Genomic DNA, 23,451 nt, shown 5'->3' with positions numbered 1-23,451 from the left:
TGGGAAAAATATATCAGTTTAGGGAACCCATGGGTTCTGGGTTCTCTAGGGGTCAGAAACAGGAAAGATGGACTAAAACTTAAAAGCTAATTTATTACATATGACTTATTGTATTTTCTTTCTTCTCAGAGAATTACATGTAATTATCACATACTGTATAAATATAAAAGGCAGATTTCAAACGTGCCTACTTCTTGAAGCTATTAGAATTCAACCAGTTTAATGTACGTGCCCTGCTTAGGAAAGTCTCTGACACATAAGTAGTCACTGAATGTTTGCTTCCACTTTCTTTAGTTTTGCTGGAAACGTAGTTAGGGATGTAAGCACATGTCGCCTCTCCAGTGTGGCTTCATGGCCACCCAGATACCCTGAGAGATGTTTAACTAGTCAGTACTTTATGAAAAGCAGCCCCTCAGGAGAAACCCATTTGGAGAAACACAACGCTGAATGAATCTCTTTTCTGCGGGACTTCTCAGAGCATGAGGAATGCTGCCTTGGTAAGCCTGTATCTCCAGAAGCAGTCAGATTGTAGGTCTTCTAGGTGCTTCTCTTGATCACACACTCCCAAGCTGGGGAGTGGACAGGAAGAAGGACACTGTGTGCTGATGTCACTTTTATTCCGTTTTATTAAGCTGGCAGTCATTTTGTTTTGTCTGCATCTATACCCAAGAATAGGATTTAAAAAAAAAAATGGTAGCAGTTCCCTGAGAATCAGCTCCCTTAAGCCTCTTGCTAGACTTGGGACATCATAACCAGAGACCTAAAGGGAATCTGAAGGGTCCCAGCAGCTGTGTGGGTCTCGCCTTTGATGCACACATGTTCTTTTCTCTTTCTGGGCAATTGTTCGGTGCCTTCACAGAATGCATCACACAGCCTCAGATCCATGGACCTCAAACCACCTGAGATTCAGAAGGGGAAGACATTGACCACAACTGGAAACTAGTTCCGAGACTGTGGAATAGCTTCTGTTTGGAATGTCCACTCCGAGTCTATGACATCGTTGAAATAAAAAAGACACAGTCTTTAGTTCAGCTGAGCTGGGAGCCCTTCGATAAGAGGTCACCGGTGTGAGTTACTATGGTAATTGAGTCGTATCAGCAATAGTTTTACTCTCCTGAGCACTAAAGCACATAATAATAGGCAAACAACGGTGGTTAAAGCAAGCAGGTAGGGTAACTGTGCTCTTTTGTCAGAACTATATGACGTCTTGTAGTCAGTTTTAAAGACTTCTCAACCCCCAAATCCACCCTACTGTCACCTGCTGAGTGATTTTGTGTGCTTAATCTCCTGCCCTCACCTCCAAGCTCTTTACTAATTTGAGGCAAATGGGCATTTCTGACATTAAATATGGCAGCAAGGAAGCTCTGACCTAGAAAAAAAGCCACATTCTGAACACTGAGAGAAATATCCTTTTAACAATGTTGTTAAGGCTCTTTTGAATGATTGGGGGGGGGGTAGTTCATGGAGATTTTAGCCTTCCTAGGAAAATGGTAGAGATTGTGGCTTATTGTTTGTTTTGGTTTGGTTTTTAGTTTTTTGTTTTGTTTTTTGCTTTTTTTTGTTTTGTTTTGTTTTTTTGTTTTTTGTTTTTTGTTTCTCAGAAGAAGAAAAGAGAAAAGAAATAAAGAAACTTGCAGAGCATCCCCACTCCCAACTTCCCCCATAAAACTTGTCACTTCGCATTGCCATCCGCTACCCCAACAATAATCACTGCGTGCCTATTGCTAATTGCAAGCACAGCTGAGGCCCAGCGGGAAGCCTTTGCACAGTCTCAGGCCTTTATACGAGGCTCAATCTGTTGTGTGGCACTTGTTCACACACAAAAAAACTACCAGCAAAGGCAGAAAGAGGCAGAGTCACAGGTTTCTTGTAATCCTCCTGCCTCCCTGCTGACAGCCCAGCCCTAGAAGCATTCCTGGTTTTGTCCTCTTCTTTACAAAATCTGAAGTGACCTTAAGCTACAAGCACGTCAGCTTTTGAATGTCGAGTTGCCGGCTTCTTCAGGTGCATTAGGGAGCAGGGGGGGCTACATCTGGCTTCTGCGTGTCTGTTTGCAGCACCCCTGGGGCGAGCTGTGGCTTCCTGTAACATGTAAAATATGAGTGTGAACTCAGGGTTCATAGCAAGGAACAGGAGGTCACGTCTCCATTCAGTTCTAAGTAAAGAAACTGAGATTTGCAGATGTTTTCTCTATGTGTAATGACACCACCCCCTCCCCAAGCCACCGAGCAACTGAGCGGCGTTCTTTGATAAAATGTGCCACAATCAGTGTGCTACTTGCAGATTTATTCATATCAATTTTTGCAATTTATATATTCAGAGACAAGATTGCTATTTCGGCAACTTTATGTTGGATGTCATAACGTTTGCGTCTAGAAAGAAAGGGGAGAGAGAGGTACGGAACTGGGAGGGTGAGCAGAGAAAGAAAAGAAATTAAGTCTGTGCCCAGGCCACCAGCTGGAGTGTTGTCAAGGAGACAGAGTATCACACTGGAGGGTCTGTGTCCCCTTTTGCCCAGCGGTCACTTCCTGCCTAGGCTGGGGCTGGGAGCCTGAGTCCAGAAGGCCCTTTGATGGCTCTGGTGATGTGGGTTTGCAGCTTTGAGAACAATCTCTAGCAAATGAGGCCAAACCCATCTTCCTAAGGAGCAAGAACTGGTAGGCCCAAGAAAATCCATGGTGTGGCCAGCATTAGACTGACAAGGAAACTCGGCCTTTCTTTTCTGCCTTGCCACACACTAAGACACAGTGAGAAACAAGTTGCCTGCAAAATTCCTGCTGGCAGAAATGTGCATCTCCACCTCAGAGCCTCAAGTTGTAATTTACTGAGGGAAGACGTCCAGTCCATCGGTGGAGATAATCCTCCTGAACCCTGGGAGTAAATTCTCCCCAGTGGGGCAGTGCTAACTGCCAAGCTGGGTGCAAAGATCATTTGGAGACATTTAGGAAATACATGATTTTTATTAGGATAAATGTTCCACGCAGGGTTATTTCTCCGTAAAGGGCAAAAGCTTTGTCTGCCTCACATTATTAGCCTAATTCTACTTAATTGTTTCCTAAAATTAGGGCTTCCTGAACACACATTCCAAACCTTAATAAGTCTGTTGTGGTGAGCGATGCTTGGTAGGGAGGCACTGCCCTTTTGGGCAACCAGGGTCTCAGCGCCGACTGAGAGCCACTTGATCAGACCTGTGCTTGGTAGAGTAGGATTGGGCCGTAAGTACAGCAATGCTGAGACTTCTGAAAATGTGTGAGATGACAAGGCACACAGTGCGAAAGAAGAAAGAAGAAGAAATGGGCCCTTTTCTGTTGCTTGTCCCCAATCCTCGATAAGGATAGTCTTAGATAAAGTGTCATAGCTCTGGGCTTCAATTACTGCTGTTTCACAGACTTACAAATGTTGGCCCCGTAGCACATTTTAAATAAGCCAAATAAAGGACTGAACAAATGCTACCAGATTTGTTCTTCCTGCTTCCCCGTGTCAAAACATCCATCCAGAGAGTAAATGTCCTATATCTCTCTTGTATGCATTGTCTTCATTTTGTTTATTTATTTACTTATTTATTTATTTGTCTTTGTAAAGCACAAGAGAGTGTTCAGCTCAGAACGTGCACGTGAAAGTCAGTGGTGACCCAAGAGTGACAGCACTTGTCAGGCATGGCAGCGCACAGCTGTAGTTCCAGCACCAGGGAGGAAAAAGGAAGGATTTTTTGGGGCTTGCTGGCTGCCAGCCTAGCTGCAAACGGCCAGCTGCAGGTCCAGCGTCTCAAGGGAATGAGGCAGACACTGATAGGAGAGGACACCTGAGCTCCGCCAGCTTCACAGGTGCCTGCACACACACATCTCACACAGGCACACCTAATTTTTAAAAAAATTATCTACATTACTGTGTATTGAGTTTTCTTAGCCAAGTTTGCTTTGCATTATGAGAAGTGATTTTTGTTTCGTGTGTGTGTGTGTGTGTGTGTTAAAAGTAAAGTACATTACACAGAGCACATTATAATAAGTGTTTTGAGCTCCTCATCTACAGTTCCAGAGCAGGAAGTGGATTTGGTACTTGGCAGTGGGTCCTGAACACCCATTTCATCTTTTACAGCCAGATGAGGTTTTAATAACCCTCCGGTTGTTGCCTTATCTCAGCCCCTGCCAGCCACCAACCTGCTCTCTGTGTCAAGATCCCTCATATAAGTGAATCATACAGTGTCTTTTGTGACTAGTGACTGATTTGCTTCACTTTGCATAATGTCCTAAGGGAGCATCCATCTGTGGCATCTGACAGGGTCTCTCTGGCTTTCAAAGCTGCAGGAATGAAGCACATGTGGTATCCCCACCTCCCCTGGCCTCAGTGGGGTGCTTTGACCTCTGAATGAGGCTCTCTGTCACAGGTGCTCAGACATCTCTTTGAGACCTGGCTGTCAGATTTTTCCATCACTACCCTGAAGTGGATTTGCTGAGCTGTCTATTGATCTGGAACAGCGCTTACCCAGCTTGTGGGAGAGTATCAGAGTGATATTTGTATTCTATCTGAAGAAGCATTTTCGACTGAAGATTTCATTTAGAACCTCTGCTTTCCCATCTTAGGTGTTTCTGCCTTTTAGGAGATATCTGAGACCTGATGATTGACATCATTTTCTGATTCAAAGGTGACAAATTATGTCCAGTAATATCATGCCTGTTAGGAAATAAAACCTAATTTCACTCACATATCCTTACAGATGACCACCCATCCACCCTACAGTTTTGTGACATGTATTTTATACATTCTGGTTGGCTTGGCAGCAACAAAATCATTAATAGTCTAGTGTTGACTAGTTTATGTAGTTTACTGAATCTGCAAACAGGTTAACCAAACTGTTACCACATACACACTCACAAGCACGTACACAAACACACACACACACACACACACACACACACACACAGAGGCAGTCTCTTCTTGAGACAGACCCCATAAGCTGAGCTTTGAACTCTTCTGCTTAGTGGCTTTTAGAAAGGCTTCCAAGGGACTCTGGGCTCTCCTTGTGCTCCCTCTAAATGGTTAATGCTGATGGGTCTGGGGAGTTTGAAACAGCAGTAAATTAATGTAAGAGTGCCAGTTTGAACTCACTCCTCCTTTTGATTATTCCATTGTAATCTTAACACTAACAAATCACCTAAGATAGGTAATTCCTCTAAACTGTGAGTATAAAAAGTTGAAATTTGCTCTTAGATGAATTGTAACAACTCTGGCTGACCTGGAATTCACTCTGTAGACCAGAGTTGTTTCTGAACTCACCGAGATCCACCTACTTCTGCCTCCCAAGTGCTGGAATCCGAGGTATATGCCACCATACCTGGCACTATGTAGGTCCCTTTAAAAGGAAGTTAAAATAATATTGCTGTCAAATACAAAACTTCATATGCAAGATTCTATAGAAAATACAGTAGCAATATGAATTTCTAGAGAATTATTTATTCTGCAGTAACTCCTCCTCATGGCAAGAGGCTGATAGCAAACAAGGAACCAGAGTCTTCGATCCTCTTCTTGAAATCATAATGTCAGCCTTCTGGGAGAGCCCCCACAGCAGTGCCCCATGAAGAGCCAGCTGAATAGAGCCCCACAGCTGTGCCCTGTGTGGACATAGTCACCTTGAAGCGCTGTGATAGTCTTTGTATAGATGTACCAAGGTAGGTTTTTATGCATCCAAAGAATTTCACACGTGGGGAGGAGAAAACCACAACCCACCTTTAGTTACAAAGGACACTGAGCATCTGAGGTCATACTGCTCTCTGCAACCTCTAGCTTGGGTGTCTGATTATAGCTTTATGCTTTTAGCCAAGCGTCCCAAAGCTATGGCTGGGAAATACCCATTCTAAGAGCAGTTGTTTGGGAGGATTGGATCTTGAATTACAGCAACACTCAAGTATGGAAAAAGACTGCATCTTTCAGCAGTGTCCCCACTCCCACAAGCGTTTGGATGATATGCCCTTTTACAACGTGTTGATTTAGCTTTTGGGGAGCTTTGACAAATCCAAAAACTTGCTATGAACTACATGCAGTCTTTTAGTGTTCTCCCCACTTGGCAGAAATGGCTAGTACAAGCTGGGTTTCTTCCTCTACCCTCTGAATCTTTGACTGAGATCCTGAATAACACCTAAATCCTGGGACTGTTAGACCTGAGCAGCCCACTGGACTGTGGCTTAACAAAGCCATGGGAACGCTGGTAGAATTTGAAGAAAGCCAAGATGATATGTTTCACAGGTTCTTAAATTACCCAAATTGTGAAGAATAAATATGCACTGAAAGCTTCATTGTAAAATATTTTATTACAGTATTTCAATACGGCAATTTTGAAAGGTTCTAGGACTTTTTTGTGTGTGTTGTTCTAACTAATAATAACTCACTTTTGTCTCAAAAAAACAAAGTGAAGAGCTTAGTCACATAGGCATGGTCAGGTGTCACCTTCCTCTCTGACTCCTTGCCAACAGAAAATGCCATTTCTTCAGTAGATGAGATGCTGGGCTGGTTTCTCTTATGCATGACTGTGCGTGGCTGGAGAAAGGTGCTTTCCAGACAAAAGTTCAAAATCATCCAGATTTCCACTGTTCCTCTCCAGTCCAAAGACACACGTTGGTTACCAAATGACCTGCTTACCCAGGCATTTTCAGAAAAAAAAAAATCAGCTCTGAACAGCTCACACTTGGGGTGCTTTGGTTTCTTATGTGTGAAGCAGGATAAGTAAGATGGTGGGGCTCATGTGAGACCAGTCAAAGCCTCGTCTGTACCTGGGAAGGTGAAAGCACTCTCCACATGTTCTCCCCAGTACTCTGTAGTTTATTCTTTCTCTGGTCAATCAATGAGGAAACAAGCTCTGGGGGACTAATGGGAATTTTTCTCAGGGCAGATATGAAGGGTTGGGAACAAGTGCATTCTATCAGGCACCAGCTTGCACTACCCTTGAGTCTTTGTTTCCTTGCCTCTAGGTGCCTAGGCCACTTTGCTTCACAAGAGTCTCACTTCTTGTCACCTTTAGGGTGAAGTGAGTAGCAGTAACTTAACTACCACACTATGGACAATTCAGCTATGACCTTCTTGCTTGCCTGCATATATATCTAATGCCTGTTTATTTCAAAGGATGTACATGCTTGAAGAAATGGGTTTTTGCCAGAGAGCCATTCTCATCACTCAGACAGAATATACTGAATATATTTGACAATATCACAAGTATTTATTCAAGGGAAATGTGGGAAGATGTGCTTATTAATCCTTGGCCAAATACTATAATTTTTCTGGCTTCCTTTTTATGATACTGAACTAAACATTATCGTCAATTATGGCACAGGGTGGCATGTGTGTGCATGAATACATATGTGCATGTGTCTAATCAAAGCCATGTACTACAGTTAACAAAGATATATCAGTAGATAGATAAAAAAGCAAACTGGACCTAGAGATGTATTATCCCAGCTGTTTGGGACGCTGAGGCAAGAGGTCCCTAAGATTAAGGACTGCCTGGACCATAGAGAAAGAAGGAAAAGCAGCAGCCGAGCGAGGCTTTGTGCAGACTGATCTTACCAGGTTTGGGACTTCTCTGTTGACAATGACTCTGCTCCAGTGCATTCTGTCAATGCCTGATAGCTCATGGGGAAAACTAAAATCCATCTGACATGCAAGAGCTCTATTTTGTTCTCCCTTTCCACTGAAAATTCTATAGTTTGTGATCTACCATTTCCAGGGCTGAACATTTGTTTAGTGTTATAACTTGCCCAGCTAGAAAACTCCTAGGAAAATTCCAAATGGTGTGGTTTTCTACTTGTATTTCTGTTGAAAACAAATTTCCCTCAATGAGGAACTTCTCCCCTCAGCAACTGTGGAGTTACCAAAGTATCTAGATCTCTATGCATAAAGGAAGCTCTGTTCATTCAGGCTAAGAAATGGCATTCCTCACCCACTCAGGCTCCCCGGTGCATTTCTGTGCACCGCGGTGATTCTTCCTACCAACCCTTTATAGCCATTGAGCATTGAGCAGCGTTCCATGGCCAGGTCCCCAGGTCTGGGCTCCAGTAGAAACAGGCTCAACAGTATTGTCCTAGCCAAGCACTTCTGAGAGAGCTGCAGGACTCAGCAGCTTGACTGTGAGACACCTGGAAGCCAGAACTGACACTGGTTCTATGTGGCCAATATAATAATAATAATAATAATAATAATAATAATAATAATAATAATAATAATCATTGTAGTAGTAACAGCCTTCTTAGCAGAATTGAATTGAATAAAAACAACTCATACTAATTTGGTGCTTAAAAAAAAAAAAACTTCAAATTACCTCAACAATTAACAGTTATACATCCTAAAATGGGGCCTTTCGTAGTTGCTTAATTCAACAATTAAACTGTATCATGCTGTATTCTCTGTGTAGGATCTGGACATAGTGGTGGATCCGTGTTCCATGAACATTGTTTTTGCTAATTCTGTGCAGGCTCATGGGAATATTTATGTGCATGCCTGGAGTTGTATAGCATTATTCTGCACAAAACTGTACTTTGTTAGCAACAGGAACTAAAGACAAGTATCTGTAAGTCATAGACTCATCTGGTCTGATAAGCTGTTTGCATAAGTTGAGGAGATAAATGACCTTTGTGTGGTGTGAGGGTGTAAAGGCATTCAGCCTCCAGCCTCCATGCCTGGTTTCCGCCATCATTCATCTGCGACATGTGGCTTGTTCCAGAAACAAATGTACCACAAACAGCAAATTCTCTTTAAGATAGCAAACAAATTCCAATTCTGGTGTTGACCAGAATTAAGACGTATTGACAGGTGGTGTTTACCGTGTATCGCAGTATCTAGAATCAGGAGGCTGAGGCAGGAGGATGGCTGCAAGAAAGAGGTTAGCCTGGTCTAGCAAGTACAGGGAAATCAGAGGTGCAAGAAGAGACTCTATCCTTAAAAAAATTTAAAAATTGGAGCCTGAGAGATAGTTCGATGGTGAAGAGCACTGACTGCTCATCCAGAGGCTCTGGGTTCAATTCCCAGCATCTACGTGGCAGCTCTCAGCTGTCTGTAACTACAAAATCTGGCACCTCCACAGACGTACATGCAGGCCAAATGCCAATGCACAGAAAATAAAAAACAAATGCATTTGTAAAAAAATTTAAAAATAACAAAATCTGTGTGGCAGTTACGGTGGCAGAACCTTCGCAGACACTACTTCAGTGTCAGTCTGTGTTGCGCACTAGGATTGGCTGTCTTTGAGGGAAAGCTCTGGCTCCATGAGCCCTACCTTCTCAGGCATTAGCTACTCATCTTACCGTCAAAACCAAAGGGGAGACCTGGAGAGATATGTTGGGGTCACTAGTCCCTTGTGGAGTATAGTGAGGGGGGCCAACAATATACTTTAATATTCGAGACATTCAAAAACTGAAAATTAAGGTCCCAAAATCCTTGATGAATATCATATTTTTTCAGTGATGCTAGTATGTGATCCTGGTCTCTCGGAACACTGATCCTGGCCGTAACAGCCCGTGTTGCAGTGGATGAAGGATGCTCGGTAGAATCCCTCTACCGAAGTCGGTGTGCATGAGGGATGAGTATCAGTGACCCACACTTCTTCTAGAAACGAGGCAAGACACTAACTTTGTTCTACACATCACTGAAGTGTCAGTAAGCAAACACCATTTTTATTGGGTGCTTACTATGTGGCACTCGATCTGGACAGCACCGTGCATAAATTATCTCCTGATGCTCATGGCCACCTTATGAAGCTGGTACTAACATTAACACAAGGAGAAACTGAAGGTCGTAGAGCTCAGCAGTTAATTTGAGGAAATCCAGCTACCAAGTGAATACCAAGCTGATACTGAATCTGTGCCTACAAGGTCTGAAAAGTCACTCATTGGGGGGGAGGGGCTTTTAACTCAAGACTTCAACATAAATCCGTGCAGTTTTTAAATGTGCTTGGTGAACCAAAGGCAGTTCCCTAAGTTTAGATAGAATCCCATTGCTCAGAGCTACCTATGTGTCACTTCAAGGCTTATGCTCACAATTCCAGGGCCTACCCCTAGGGATCACATCTTCCATTGCAAGGCCTTCCCGGATAACTAACCCTATGCCCCTGTGTCAGAGATGAAACGGTGGGGGATAAGGGATAGCAATGGTCAGTGGTGGCTGGGGCTAAGAGGAGGCAGTGGTGGTACCAGCTTTGCTATGTATGTCATATATATACTCTGTATATATATGAGTGTGTCTCGGGCGTTCTTGTACTTACTCCTCAGAAGAATCCTATAAAAGACAAATGACCATTTTCATCAGTCAGCTGAGTCTCTAAGGATGAAAGTTCTTACTCAAGCGCTTGAGTTCAGCTGTCTTAGGACCAGCATTCTCCAGTGCTACATGCTAGAAAGCCCTGAAGCTGCACCATTGCACAAACCTGCAGCCCAGCATTTGGGAGGTTGAGGTGGGAAGATGCCTTAAGCATGAGATTTTGACAACAGGCCACTTGGAGAATCGGAGAAAGGGCGGAGCTGGGTGGTGCGGGCATGTGGCCCTGGTTACTGAGAAACCATGGACAAGATCGCAAGTTGAGAGTCTGCCTGAGCTAGCGAATGGGTTCAAGATCAGACTGGTTGATTTAGTAAGAGCTTGTCTCAAATATAGGTTGGTGGTGGATAGGAAAGAGGAGATGAAGAAAGAGAGGCAGGCAATGTCCCGCTGGCCTTCTAGCCCCTTTCCAATAGAGCTGTGGATTCAGCTGCAGTTAGCCCACAGGCCAGACTTGAGATGACGTCCTTCTATGTTCCATGCTTCCCCAAATGACTACGTGGCAGATATTTTAAAAGAGTGCAGTCTACAGGCCAGTTCCCTTCTCCAGCATGTTTTTAGGGTTAAAGTAGCCTTGTTTGGGAAGTTTCAAATCAGTGGCCCTGAATTAAGGGACAGCAGGCCATGGCTATATTCAAATTATCCAGCGAGTGTTGTCAATTCCTATTTTTCCTTCCTTAAACCAAAAGCACATGTTACCAAAAATGTAGTGCTCAGGTGTTAAAATAGTTCTAGACGAGGCCTATTCGAATGAAAGACTAAATAAAAATAGGGAGAAGAACTTCAGCTGTTTTATAAAATTTCTCTTTCAAAGAATCATTACAAATCTGCTGGATTAGGAATGACATAAAACACAGAAAGCCTGACTCTGGCCAGACCCCTCCTCTGGGACCTGCTTATAGTAATTCATGTGCTTTCCCCAGCTAGAGACTTGCAGAGGGATACGGGCTCGCCTGTGATGACCAGCACACTCCGTGCCCACAGAGGGGGTAATGCTATTTCGGTACAGTGCCCGTGTTGGAGATTCCCATTTCCCGGATGATACTGGGAAAGTCACCACCCCTCTGGGCCTTTGTTTCTTCCTTTCCGATGGATAAGAAGATCCCCGTCATCCCCTAACATTTTAAAGTTCTAGAAGGCAATACCTACTTCTGTCTCTGACATCTAAATGCCTTTTGACGCCCATTCTGGGAAACCAAGTTAGCACTGGCTGTGCCTCATCTCAAAAGCGCCTCCGATTTCATCTACTGAGCATAAGGTTTGGAAAGGACTCACTTTCTCCCTTTTGCCTCTTTGAATGCGTAGCCAATGGGGCATCATACATTTTTTTACACTTCTCCTGCTAGATGTGAGATTCAGGAGAAGATTGGCTGTTCCAGGGTGTTCTTGCTGCTGGGATGGGAATGGGCTCCAATGCATTGATCTCTTCTGTATCCACACCCTTCCCCGCCTCCCTCAACGGTACAGAGCTGTTGACAGCAGCCTACCTTTTCATTTGTACTTTTAATTTTTATTTATTTATTGTGCTATTTTAAAGCCATTTATGAGAGTGAGAAGTGCCGGTGTAAGATGGAAGGGGTGCTATATTTTTTCCTGAAAGGTGGCGCGTCTCTCAGTGAAGAGAAAAAGGCAATGATGCACCAGGCTTGCTGGCAGTGATAGAAGCCAGAGCCGATTTCCTTGTTGTCACAGCCAAAGAAAAATGCCACCTCTGCCTAGAAGCCCGAGTGCCACACTTCTCTTTTGTGTCCCAGACATGTATCCATCACAGGGCCGTCACACAGATTTAGCTATTTAGTCACTTGAGCTTCATGAAGGTCACCTTCCAACCCTTGGAAGGACAAAGATAAGAACAAATTATTCCTGGAGTAAAGCGGATTATATGTCAGGTACAGAGGGTAAGTTAGAGTCGGAGGCCTAGGCAAACCCAGGTGAGCCTGTAGCTGCAGAAGGCACATGCTCACCTGTGATCCAATACTCGTCCTGTCCCCAGAGCAGCTTAACAAGCCCAGATGTATCAGCAGCGAACGAAGACTCCCAAGGCAGGAGGTGCCAAAAACACCCTCCACACACAGCCGCCACTACCCCTTTCTTTAAAAAAAAAAGTTTCGGAAAAATCTTCTCACCCCTAGAGGGGAAAACCTGTCCATGCCTGAAGCGGCTTGACCCTAACAGTCACCCACCCTCTAGAGAGTGAACTGCCCATCTCAGCAAGAAATCCCCACCCCCCAGCCGCCTGCTCCCTGGGGAGGGACAGAAGGTTCCTACAACTGACAGTTTCTCCTCCATGATCTTTAAAAGAGCAGGAGCTGGCTGTGAGGCCGCGCGCTGCTGCCTCGGTGGGGGTAGCGTGGTCCCTGTTGCGGCTGGGCTCCAAGGAGAGCCATACTTGGCTTGGATGAGGAAGGAGCCTGATAAGAAAGATGCAAAGAGGGTTTCTATACGCCATGGCTGCGACTCTGTAGTTTCTTGCAAGGTGAAACTTGGCAGTTCTACCTTGCAAGTAAAACCCCAAATTAATTTTTTTTTTAAAGAAATTAAGTCAGAAACAAGGCTTCAGAAAAACTGTGAGTGTTAGGCATAAACTGATTTTGGATGATCTTTAGGTGAGAAAGGGTGGAGTTACCATCAGAAACATGTTTTTATTTATGCTTTTTGAATCCCCACTGGTGTGCGATGTGTGTGTGTGTGTGTGTGTGTGTGTGTGCTGGTGAGTATGTGCGTACGCATTGCCTTGGTTCTCTGCCTCCTCCTTTATCTTCCTCCTGTTTTCTGCATCTTTCCTGTGCACAGTTCATATAGATGTCACATCAATAAGTGTATAGGCCCGTCCACACCTCTTCATTTTATTTGTAAATTGTTTGGTATAAGCTGCGGAGCGTAATGAAACCTGGTGAAGTTTAAAAGATTAGATTTTTTTTTCATACTGACACTTCATAACACTGTTCATATGTCTCTGAGTGAGATTTATGAATATATGAGCAGTGCCGCAAAATTATACTGCACCAGAGACTTCCTGCTCCACAGGGGTGGCAGTCTAAAGTGACACAGCTTCAAGCATTTTTCACAGACAAGAAGCAAAATTTAACCCCCATAAGGGGAAGCATGATTTCAACAGCTTGAAATGAGCTCATTTGTAGATAGTTTTTTTTTTCCTCTTATATTCCATATTTTTTTCCTGCTAAGATTAAAACAGATTGCACAGCTAATGCAAGGGCATTTAAATGCTGCCCAGAACAGTTTGGCCCTTAAAGAGAAACCCTCATTTTTCTGTCTGTATTAGAAATGCCCCAGTCAGACAAATGGTCATAAATACCCACCCTCACAGCTCTCCACCTGGCTCTCAGAATTGCACACATGTGGGTCATTCTCAAAGGTGACGTCACAATGGAGGCACCCCTGTCTTCTGGCTCTGGAGACAATAGCATTCAGAAATGGACAGAGCCTCAAATCACAACGGAGTGAAGTGGACCAATTCAGACAAGAATCAGGAGCGCAAGAGACAGTCTCCAGAAATGGAACACATGTGTGCTGTGTGGAGTAGAAGGATCCCAGGTTCAGTCCCCAGTCCCCACCGCCCTAGTCCAGACTGAGCCAGCACCTCATTTGTGTGAGCTGGCGTCCGGGTCTCTGTGCTCTTCAATTCTGTTCAACCCTCTTCTTTCCTCTAAAACCAAACAGGTGCTCAAATGTGACCTATTCCCACCCTGTCCTCTAGTCAGCCCGTGATGTGTTGCCTGGAGAACTCTTGTCTCTTTTTCAGCAATGGTACAACAGCTCCATGAACGTCATCTGCACCTGGCTGACCGACCGGATGGATCTACAGCTTCACATCTATCAGCTGAAGACACTGATTAGGATGGTAAAGGTAAAAAAAACCAAGCATTCTCCTTTGCAGGTAGAGATCTGAGACACACTTTACTGGCAAGCTGCAGAACCACCATAACACAAAAATACCTGTCTACATATACAACACGGTGATTCTAAGACAGCATTAAAAAAAAAAAAAAAGTCCTATGAAATTCCTTGGTGGTGCCTAGTTAATTTCTTACTGAGACATCAACGGCAAGCTTGGTTTTTAAAAGGAGGGGGTGGGCAGGCACTGGTATCTTTGTCTGTAAAGGAAAACTGTTGTATAGGTTTGCCACACACCGACTGTCACGGGGACTCTTGTGCCTCCGCATTGCAGTTTTGAAAGCTTGCTTTGGGCACCATGATGTGAATTGCATAAATCACCGATTTCACTTATGGTTTAATTAAATAAAATTTTGCCACAATTAATTTCGTGGAAATATTTACCCCCAGCTATTTCTAAACATGCTCTGCGATCATTATCAGAATGCAAATCAATATTGTTCTCATAGTTAATTGAAGTGGCTTCTCTTACAATGCGTGCACACAATCAAACGTAAAGGATCACAGAGGTGAGATAACATACCCTGGAAGGAGCTCTTTCCCCTGCTCCTATGTGTGTACTGTGGACTAATGATAATTATTTCAGCGTGAAGTCGCAGTGGTTTACATGAAATAATAAGATCCCAGAAGGGGGTAAATACGTTTTTTGATCATTTCAGTTTCCATTTGATGCCTCGCCATGGAGGGTTTTTTTTTTTAAAAAGTGTTCCTATGCAGAATTCCTATTCAACGTGCAAAAATCTCCATTAAAATATTTTAGTAATAAGCATAGCTGAATTCTCTTAACAGTTTGCCAAAAGTCTTCCCTACCCCGTTTCCTGGTCCCCCTTGGATTCGTCCCATCCCCCTAAAGGTGCTCCTCTACCCCAGTACTGACTAAAGCCCAATTACCATTCCATTGTGTGTAATTAAGGAGTTATTATCATCTGCATTTGGTCCCACAAAGCCTCCGACCAGCAGAAGGCCACAGCCAGTATGTAGTGGCAGCTATTGTAAAAGCAATATCTGCCCTGAGTGCTGCACTCAGCTTAATTTCCTTGTGTGTGTGTGGTTTTTTAAGTCAGTTTCTTAAGGCAAGTTCCCTAAGCACTGCCAGACCCTCTGAGCTCCCTTTCTTGGTATGAATATTTTTTTTCTCCTTTTCTTTTCTCAATGTGTGTAGCGTGTAGAAGATGATTTCTATTTGCCCCTTACCCGACCAGATAGCCGTGAGAAGAAAAATATCACCATTTAGTATTTTCAGGTTATCTTTTCATAACTGCAGATCCATGTTAAATGCTAGCAATATTTGAAGATAAGAATATGTCAGAGAGGAGGCTTAATTTTTGCCATCTGTCAAAAACAGATATATATGCAGTCCCGGACCACAGAAAGGGAGTTTTCCCTTGCACCAGGAAGGACCTCATCTCTACTACTTCATTCCAGTGGGCCGAACCACGGGCTCCCACAGCTCAGGGACGCATCAAGAGTTCTGCTTCTCTAGGGCAAATTCCCAAGGGTTTCCAACTCTCTTTCCTGCCTCAGTAGACCTTACCTTCCTTCCTTCTTTTTTTCCTTCCTTCCTTTCTTCCTTCCTTCCTCATCCAGAAAGCTACATTCCTGAACCTAGATGAATGTTAGCTGAGCTCTCCTTAATACTAACAAGGGAAGGATTCAAATCTGCGTGGCTGTTCAAATCCAAGGGCTTCGATGAAACAAACTGTATTCACTGATAAACTCCACAGTCCCTGCTACCTGTGACTTAAAAAGTAGATTGACCCAGGGATTATTGATCCTGTAACTTCATTCAATGAACTATTCAAGATACAAATAATGTGGGAGTCACATTGAAATTTGTTGCCATTCTGTCTCTCACCCCTTAATCAAGTTTCCTATATCAACAGGTGAGACAGACTGGAGTCTTAGCCACTGAAACAATATGCGTAGTGCAGTGGAAAAGCTTGTAGTCAGAAAGCCCATTTAAATAATGGACCAGACAACAACAGGCAGATGCTTCTGGCCATGTTCAGTTACTGCCAAGGAGGTTCCAGAAACAGTTCTTAGGATACCTAAGGAAATCCAAGAGAAATTGCCTGAAGGAACAAAGAACGAGCTTATGGTACTGCAGTGCCAACCATTATTTTGAAAAGAAGCCAGATTTCTTCCCTGAGAACATAAAGTTGTGAACGGAATGGATACAGATATTTCCCAAGGAGATAAGATCTGAGTCACATGCCAGCAACATATTGATGAGGCATTAGCACTCCATCTTGCCCATCATTGTTGCTGCCTGTAATAGTTTCGTATACCAACATGCATATGTCTGTCTTATGGATGAGACAGAGGGATGTGGCTCACGCAATGATAGCAGGCAAAAATTCTAAAGACCAGACTGCAAAAGAAATCACAAAATACCATAATCAATTGATACGTTCATTACGTGTATGTTAGGGCCCCTTATCCTACCGATCATATTGTTATAATAACCTAAGAAAAAGAAGTAGACTGGGGGCGGAGGCAAACAACTATGGACATTTCCCTTTGTGGATCTGAATAAACACGAACTTCTGTTCACTGCTTTGTCTCATCTAATACAGTTTATACTGCCATGGTTTCTTCTCTGTCGTTCAGACGAGTCTCGGTTCTCAGTCCACCTAAATGGGGTGGCTTCGACTTTTCAGTTCATAAAATGTGATGCTTGACTTCATGACTTGGGCCGGCTTCACATCCTCTCCCTCCTCACCTTGTGATGACGTCGCTCTGACCTCGTTATCTTTTGTTTCCATAGAAAACCTATAGAGATTTCCGATTGCAAGGGGTCCTGGATTCCACCTTAAACAGCAAGACCTATGATACCATCCGAAACCGTCTCACTGTGGAAGAAGCTACGGCATCAGTGAGTGAAGGTGGAGGCTTACAAGGTATCAGCATGAAAGACAGCGATGAGGAAGATGAAGAAGATGATTAGACCATTCTCTGGGTCCAAGAGTCCGCTGGGATGGAGTCCTGTAATCAATGCATGTCTTTAGTCTGTTAGTTAACCCCATTAGGGAACTTTCTGTCAACCACCATGCCCATGAGATGTTTACCAATACAGTTACCATTTTAGCTATGTGATACCAAGATTAGCAAATGGTTTCCTGATTTCTGTGTTTATATGTTTACAAGCAATATGGAACACCATTCTCAAACATGGAGAGAATAAATAGTTCAGCTGCTAGGTGTGTCCCTTTCGTTAGCAGAACAAAACGATGCTTCATCCTGTCCTAGGTATGAACTGATGGGGAGTGAAAGTGGAGGAAGTGTGTTTCCATGTCTCTGCTTCAGATATGTGGGTACCAGGTATTTAAATTAGTACATAAATAAATTAATTTAAGTACATAGATCTGCTCGATTTTTGGTTTTGTTTTGTTTTTGTTTTATGGGAAGGGGGGGGGGAAGGCGTGGTTCCAACAGACAACTTTAGCCTTTCCCATCCCCTAAAACGGAAAGCAATGGACCCTTTGTGTCCTGGCAAATGCAGCTTTGCACTTATCCATGTAGTTCCCCCACCAAAAACGTTACATATAAATGGATTGATTATTTTAACTGTCATGGCAAGGGGGCCATGTGATCAGGACGTAGCATCAAGCAAGGTTCCGACCAACTGTCTTCTGTGAAAGTTTATCCTAGTAAATGTCACATTTTGCTTTTCTGTTTCAATAACTGTATATGTAAAAAAAACTTATTGAAATGACAACCCTATAATATAAATGTATTTACAATAAGATATGGATATTTCCTCCAGTAGACTGTAACCATAATTCCAATTCTTTTTGTTTCACACTGTTTTTTATATCCGTCATGGACATTGCACTTTGATCTGTAACTAAGTGGCCCTGGGGTCTGCTGTAGAGCTGTTTCTTCTGTGGAGAGTAGTGGATCCATCTTGCTTTTTGCCTTATATAAAAGCCTACAGTTGTAAAAGTGTGGGAAACTGTGGCTTCTCAATAAATAATTATTCAAACGTCCTAAGAATGTGTGTTTGAGCCCATCTTCTTCCATCTCCTTTGAAAGCCCACTGACGCATAAGAGGCAGAAAGAAACAGAAAAGGGGGGGATGGGCAGGGGTAATTTTCTAGAGCATTCTTGACACTTGTTGGAGAGCGCCCGCCCAGAATTCCATTAATTCACACTCCACTGATTCAGGACCTGATGATGGGCAGATTATGCTTTGCATCATAGGATAAATAAGGGTTTGCTAAGCAAGTGAGTAGTGCAGACGAGAGGAATGTTTCTCCTGTGTGGAGAGAAGGCCAACAAACTGTTTTTAAGCACCACTTTAACAGCAGTGTTTGCATTCAAACAAAGTGTGTGCCAATTATATATGATTCTTATATATTTGTTAGAGCCTTTTTCTTCAAGATTCTCTAAGACATGGAGTGCTCTTCTCGTTCCCCAGCTCCTGTCAACAATACAATTACCTGGGGTTGAATGAAATTGAATGTGTCCGCTTGCTTGCTTATGTGTGTCTGTCACAAACTAGGCTGACCTCTCTCTGGAACTAAGACTTAGCGGAAATGGCTGCTTTTCCAAGAGAACAGGGAAGAATGGTTGCCAATAGTTCTTAACCGAGCAGCTCTCCAGAGGGCACACACCCACTGTTTACTTCCTTCCTGCTCTTGCTGAGTGTACAAGAACCTTCATTATTGACAGCTATTCTAAGCTAGGTGTCTTCCATAAATTACCTCTCTTAAGTCCCTAAACAAATATGAGGTGAGCACCTGCTGTTATCCTCATTATAAATGAAGAAATTAAGATCAAAGGGCATGTGGGCCAGATGTGGCAGATCACACATCTAATCCCAGCAGTTGGGATTTAGAAGTCGGAAAACCAGGTGTTCAAGGCCACCTTCAGCCACACACTGAAAATAAGGGTATCCTAGGCAACATGAGGCCCTGCCTCAATATCACCCCATCCCAAAATGGTTAGGTCAGTCAGAATAGAAAGGTTATGATTTCAGACAATGTTTTTATTATATTCAGAGTTGCAAAACTACAAAATATTTTATGAAAGAATTATAAACAATGTTAAATGTGAAAAATAGAGGAAACATCCTGGCATTTAACCCTTGGGGTGCAGGGGTGCTGCTAAGGATCACTTAAGAGGAGCTGTGACTAACACAAGGCATGAAAAGGGCCAGGCTGAGAAGGACTGTACCTCCAAAGTCAAGAGTAAAATGAAAAATAAAACTCCCTCTCAAACAGCATGAAGAACACTGTTAAAAGTGTCCCTACGCTTAGCAGAGTGGAGAAAGTGTGTGGTGCAGGAAATGACACAAGAAGAGACCAGACATAAAGCACTGGCCAAGTTTAACCCTCAGGTTACCCAGGCACAAGCACAGATCAAGGAAGAGATCTCCAGTGTGTTCTTGTTCTTTTCCTTAAAAAAAAAAAAAAAAAAAAAAAGAACACAGAAGAGAATAAATCTTAAAATGCAGCTCAATATTTTATCCCAGCATGAATACATTCACAAAACACATAGAAAGATTCAAGCACAAAGTAGAAAGCACCTCACAGTCTGTGCTGAGCCCCTCACCCACTGCCACCCTCTACCTCTCACTGGAAAAGGCCACCCTGATTCCTAATGTGGGGAAGAGTTTTCTATCCTAACCGTTTATGAAACCACAGGCAGAGGGAACATTTATTCAAGAGTAGACCTGGCATTGCTGAGATAGCTGTAGTTCATTTTATGGCCATATGGCATTTTGATTTTGCCACAATGGATTTGTCCATGTCACACCATCATTTTTTATGTAGAGTGGTCATAAAGACTGTTGCTGTGAAAGTCCTTTACATATATATCCTTTGGGGTAGTTGTTGGGTCACAGGACCAAAAAAATATATATATATGCTTATTATTTGGAAGATGCCTTGAGCTGTCCAAGCTCCATTCCAACCTCACCAACAGTGTGTCAACATCTCTACCCTTCTCCTGGGTAAGACTAAGTGTATTGGTGTACAATCTTTCCACAGTCTGTTGAGTGAGGTCTAGTGGTTCACCATTTGGTTAGTGTCTTTCATGCAGTGGAAGCTGGAGTCTTTCCTTTTGTAAAAGGTGAAAATTCTAGAACCATGTGAAGGCCATGGAGATAAAGGAGATGTCACAGAGTGATTAGCAGTTCTTCTACTGGCCAGTACACGAATCGTGAGCACATTCTACTCACGCCCACTGCCAAAACCACCTCAACTCTCTAACCCGTTTCCTCTCATCAGCTGGGGGATCTATTGAAAAGGCGAGTGTAATCTGGGCCCTTCCTCATCTAAAGTACCCAATTACCTCCAACCTTCCTCTTGGAATGAAACTCCAATCCCTTAAAGTAGTATACAAGTTCACATTAGACGGACTCTTGCCTGCCCCCTCAAACAGCCTGTGTTAGACCTGCTTCTCTCTGGGATGGCCCGTACTTGCCACCTCTCCCTGTCACTCTACACCTGCTTCTTTCCACCTGGGCTCCCACCCAATGATGTTTCTTCTCATCTTTCAACCCTCAGCCAAATTAGACTTTTTTCCCATGGAAGCCTTTCCAAATTCATCTCCAGTGTGAATCCTTAGTGTGGCTCTTCACCCTCTGCTGCTCTCTCCTGGTAGCATCCCTGCTGCTCCTAAGTAGGTTATTTACATTCCCGTGTGTTTCCTAACATTTTACTCAGGAAGATTTGCCTGTACCAGATTCCCCATTCTAGCTCCACTACCACTGTGAGCAGAGACTCTTGAACGAAGGAAGAGAGGATACAGATAGAGAGGACCAGCTTGCTCTTCTCTTAGAATCCTTGGGTGGTATGACTCTTCCAAAGCCTCTTTTGAGTAAATGGTTCAAGACTCAGAGAACAGAGAAGGAAAGTGGGGCTCATAGAAGAGGTACAACTTGAAGAGCAGTTGTGGGGGTGGGCGGGAAAAGACACAGCAAGGCAGGCAGGATAATAAACCAGTAGACTGGGGTTCTACCGAGATGAGTTCCCAGAATACATGGCTGCCACTCAGCAAATACCTGTTTACTCAAAACATTAAGAAATGTGCTCCCAGCCCTAATCGGGACACCTGTATTACACCACCTCTCCCACATTCTCAAGGAACACAGCAAAGGCAGGAACAGAAACATTGCATGAGACAGAGGTCAGGGATGACAGCTATGAAATATTGTCTTCTGAACATGGCAGGAATATTGCCCTCACGAACTTAATTAGGTATGATTACATGCTTAAGACATACACAAGACCAAGCGAGTCAACACTCCAATGTGAATAGGGGAGGGGTTCACAAGGCCACACCCCTGATTGAGGAGCTTTTCAAAGTCTATAGCTGCTAATGGAGGAAAAGTCCATTTTCTTCAGTGGTTTGGTCCATGGTAGGTACCCCATGCTCCAGTAGATGGCCCTACAACCATGTGCATATAGACAGCATTATATTAACTCCATGTGCCATAAAGGAAGAAGACAAAGAGGAAAAGGAGGAGGAGGAAGGAGAGGAGAACGTCATAAAAACCAGCCAAGAAAGAAGACATGGAAAATTGGAAATTGGAAATAGTATGTGACAGGGTTCTGGAAGGAGTTAGAAAAGGAGTAAGAAAGGTGGATATGGTCTAAACACAATATTCATATATAAAATTACCAAAGAATGTTTAATTTTTAAAATATGTTCAATGGTTTAGGGACTCCTACCTCATGAAAAGATATACTTAGGAGCTTGGGACACATTGTTTTTAGAAGAGGAGATTAAGGTGTTTGGCATTCTTTAATTTGAATTTGTTGGTCTAGATAGCTAATAGCTAAGCAGTGTTTTGAATTTTTTCACATTTATGTTTATAAAATAAATGACTGGGGAGATAAACTAATCTATAAAGTCCTTTCCTTGCACATACAATGAACTAAAGTCTACTCCTAACATCTATATTAGATTAAAAAGCAAAACTAAAACAAAAATCTAGGTATGGTGGCACGTTCTTACAATGTCAGCACTGGGAAGATAGAAATAGGTCAATCCTTCAGGCTTACTGGCCAGACAAGTTAACCCCAAAGCCAGTGAGAGACCCTATGTCAGAAAATAAGGTGGGGACTGGGAAGATTGCCATTAAACCACTTGCCATATGAAAATGAAGACTAAGATTCCCAACCCCATAGTCAATTTAGATTCAGGTGGAAAGTCTAATGCTCTCAAGATGGAAAGAGGGACCCAGAGAGCAAGTTGTTTAGCAAGACTAGTGATATTAATGAGTTCCATATTCAATGGAGAGACCTTGCCTAAATAAATAATATGAAAGTGATCAAGGAAGACTCTCAGCATCAACTGTGGTCCAACACACACACTCTCACACTCACACACATATGAAACTACATGTGTGAATATACATACCACATATACATACACAAGACAAAAAAGCACATAATAACTAAAACAAGGTAGATGGCACATAAGAAAGCCTCCACATGTGCATGTCCACATGCACACTTGCACACACACACACACACACACACACAGAGAGAGAGAGAGAGAGAGAGAGAGAGAGAGAGAGAGAGAGAGAAATCAAATAAAACAGAATTACATGAAGAAAAAAAATTAGTCTTATCTCCATTAGCCTCTTTCCCTAAAGTAGCCATTACCAACAGATGGTCAAATACTCTCCCAAATATGTCTACATTATAAACAAGTGTATTAGATATATATTTGACACATATGACATAGATTTATATAAATGCTAATCATCCTAAGTCTATAATTTTGTAAAACACATTTTTTCACTTGTCTTTATAGACTCGCCTGCATGCCTACCTATATAGACTTTCTATAGTCTTTGCTAATGGCTGTACTGCACTTAAGGAAATTTTCTGGTCAAAAAAGAGACAGGAGCCAAGTAAGGCAAAATGAAAATAAGATTAGGATGGATCAAAACACAGTGGAGGAAATGAGCCATCTGCGGGAGTGACCCAAGAAACTGTTGGAAAATGTGTGACTAAAGAATTTGTGAAATACCCCAAAGCCAATCACAGTCTATGGGATTACAGTTGTCTGTTTATGTGTCTGTCTCCGCTAGACTGTCAACTACTTGAGGTCAGGGACTGTGTGTGCTAGTTGGGTGCCTAGAATTCAGTAGGCAATCAATGCATGTTGATTGAATTGAAGGAGCAAACATCAGACTTAAGTATGACCATGATCCTGAAAGCATAAATGTATTGTTATGGGGTGTTTTGGCATGTGAGATATATGTATATACGTGTGTGTGCA

At 43.0% G+C, this 23,451-nt stretch overlaps 1 protein-coding gene across 16 annotated transcripts in view; it reads left to right on the top strand.

The window, feature by feature from the left end:
• Positions 1–18,106, top strand: part of CADPS (calcium dependent secretion activator) — a 431,306-nt gene extending 413,200 nt beyond the window's left edge. For all 16 annotated transcript variants that reach the window (XM_080926838.1, XM_080926837.1, XM_080926846.1 and 13 more), the window contains 2 exons: positions 14,060–14,164; positions 16,979–18,106. In XM_080926838.1, the coding sequence (XP_080782964.1) occupies positions 14,060–14,164; positions 16,979–17,158 (285 nt within the window). In that variant the 3' untranslated portion in view covers positions 17,159–18,106. The remainder of the gene's footprint in view (positions 1–14,059; positions 14,165–16,978) is intronic.
• Positions 18,107–23,451: the final 5,345 nt, after the last annotated feature.

This window comes from Micromys minutus (assembly GCF_963924665.1).
Source record: "Micromys minutus genome assembly, chromosome: 12".
In the NCBI taxonomy this organism is placed as follows: Eukaryota; Metazoa; Chordata; class Mammalia; order Rodentia; family Muridae; genus Micromys; species Micromys minutus.
The sequence above is the reverse complement of the archived record's forward strand: the minus strand, read 5'-3'. Positions and strand labels throughout refer to the sequence as shown.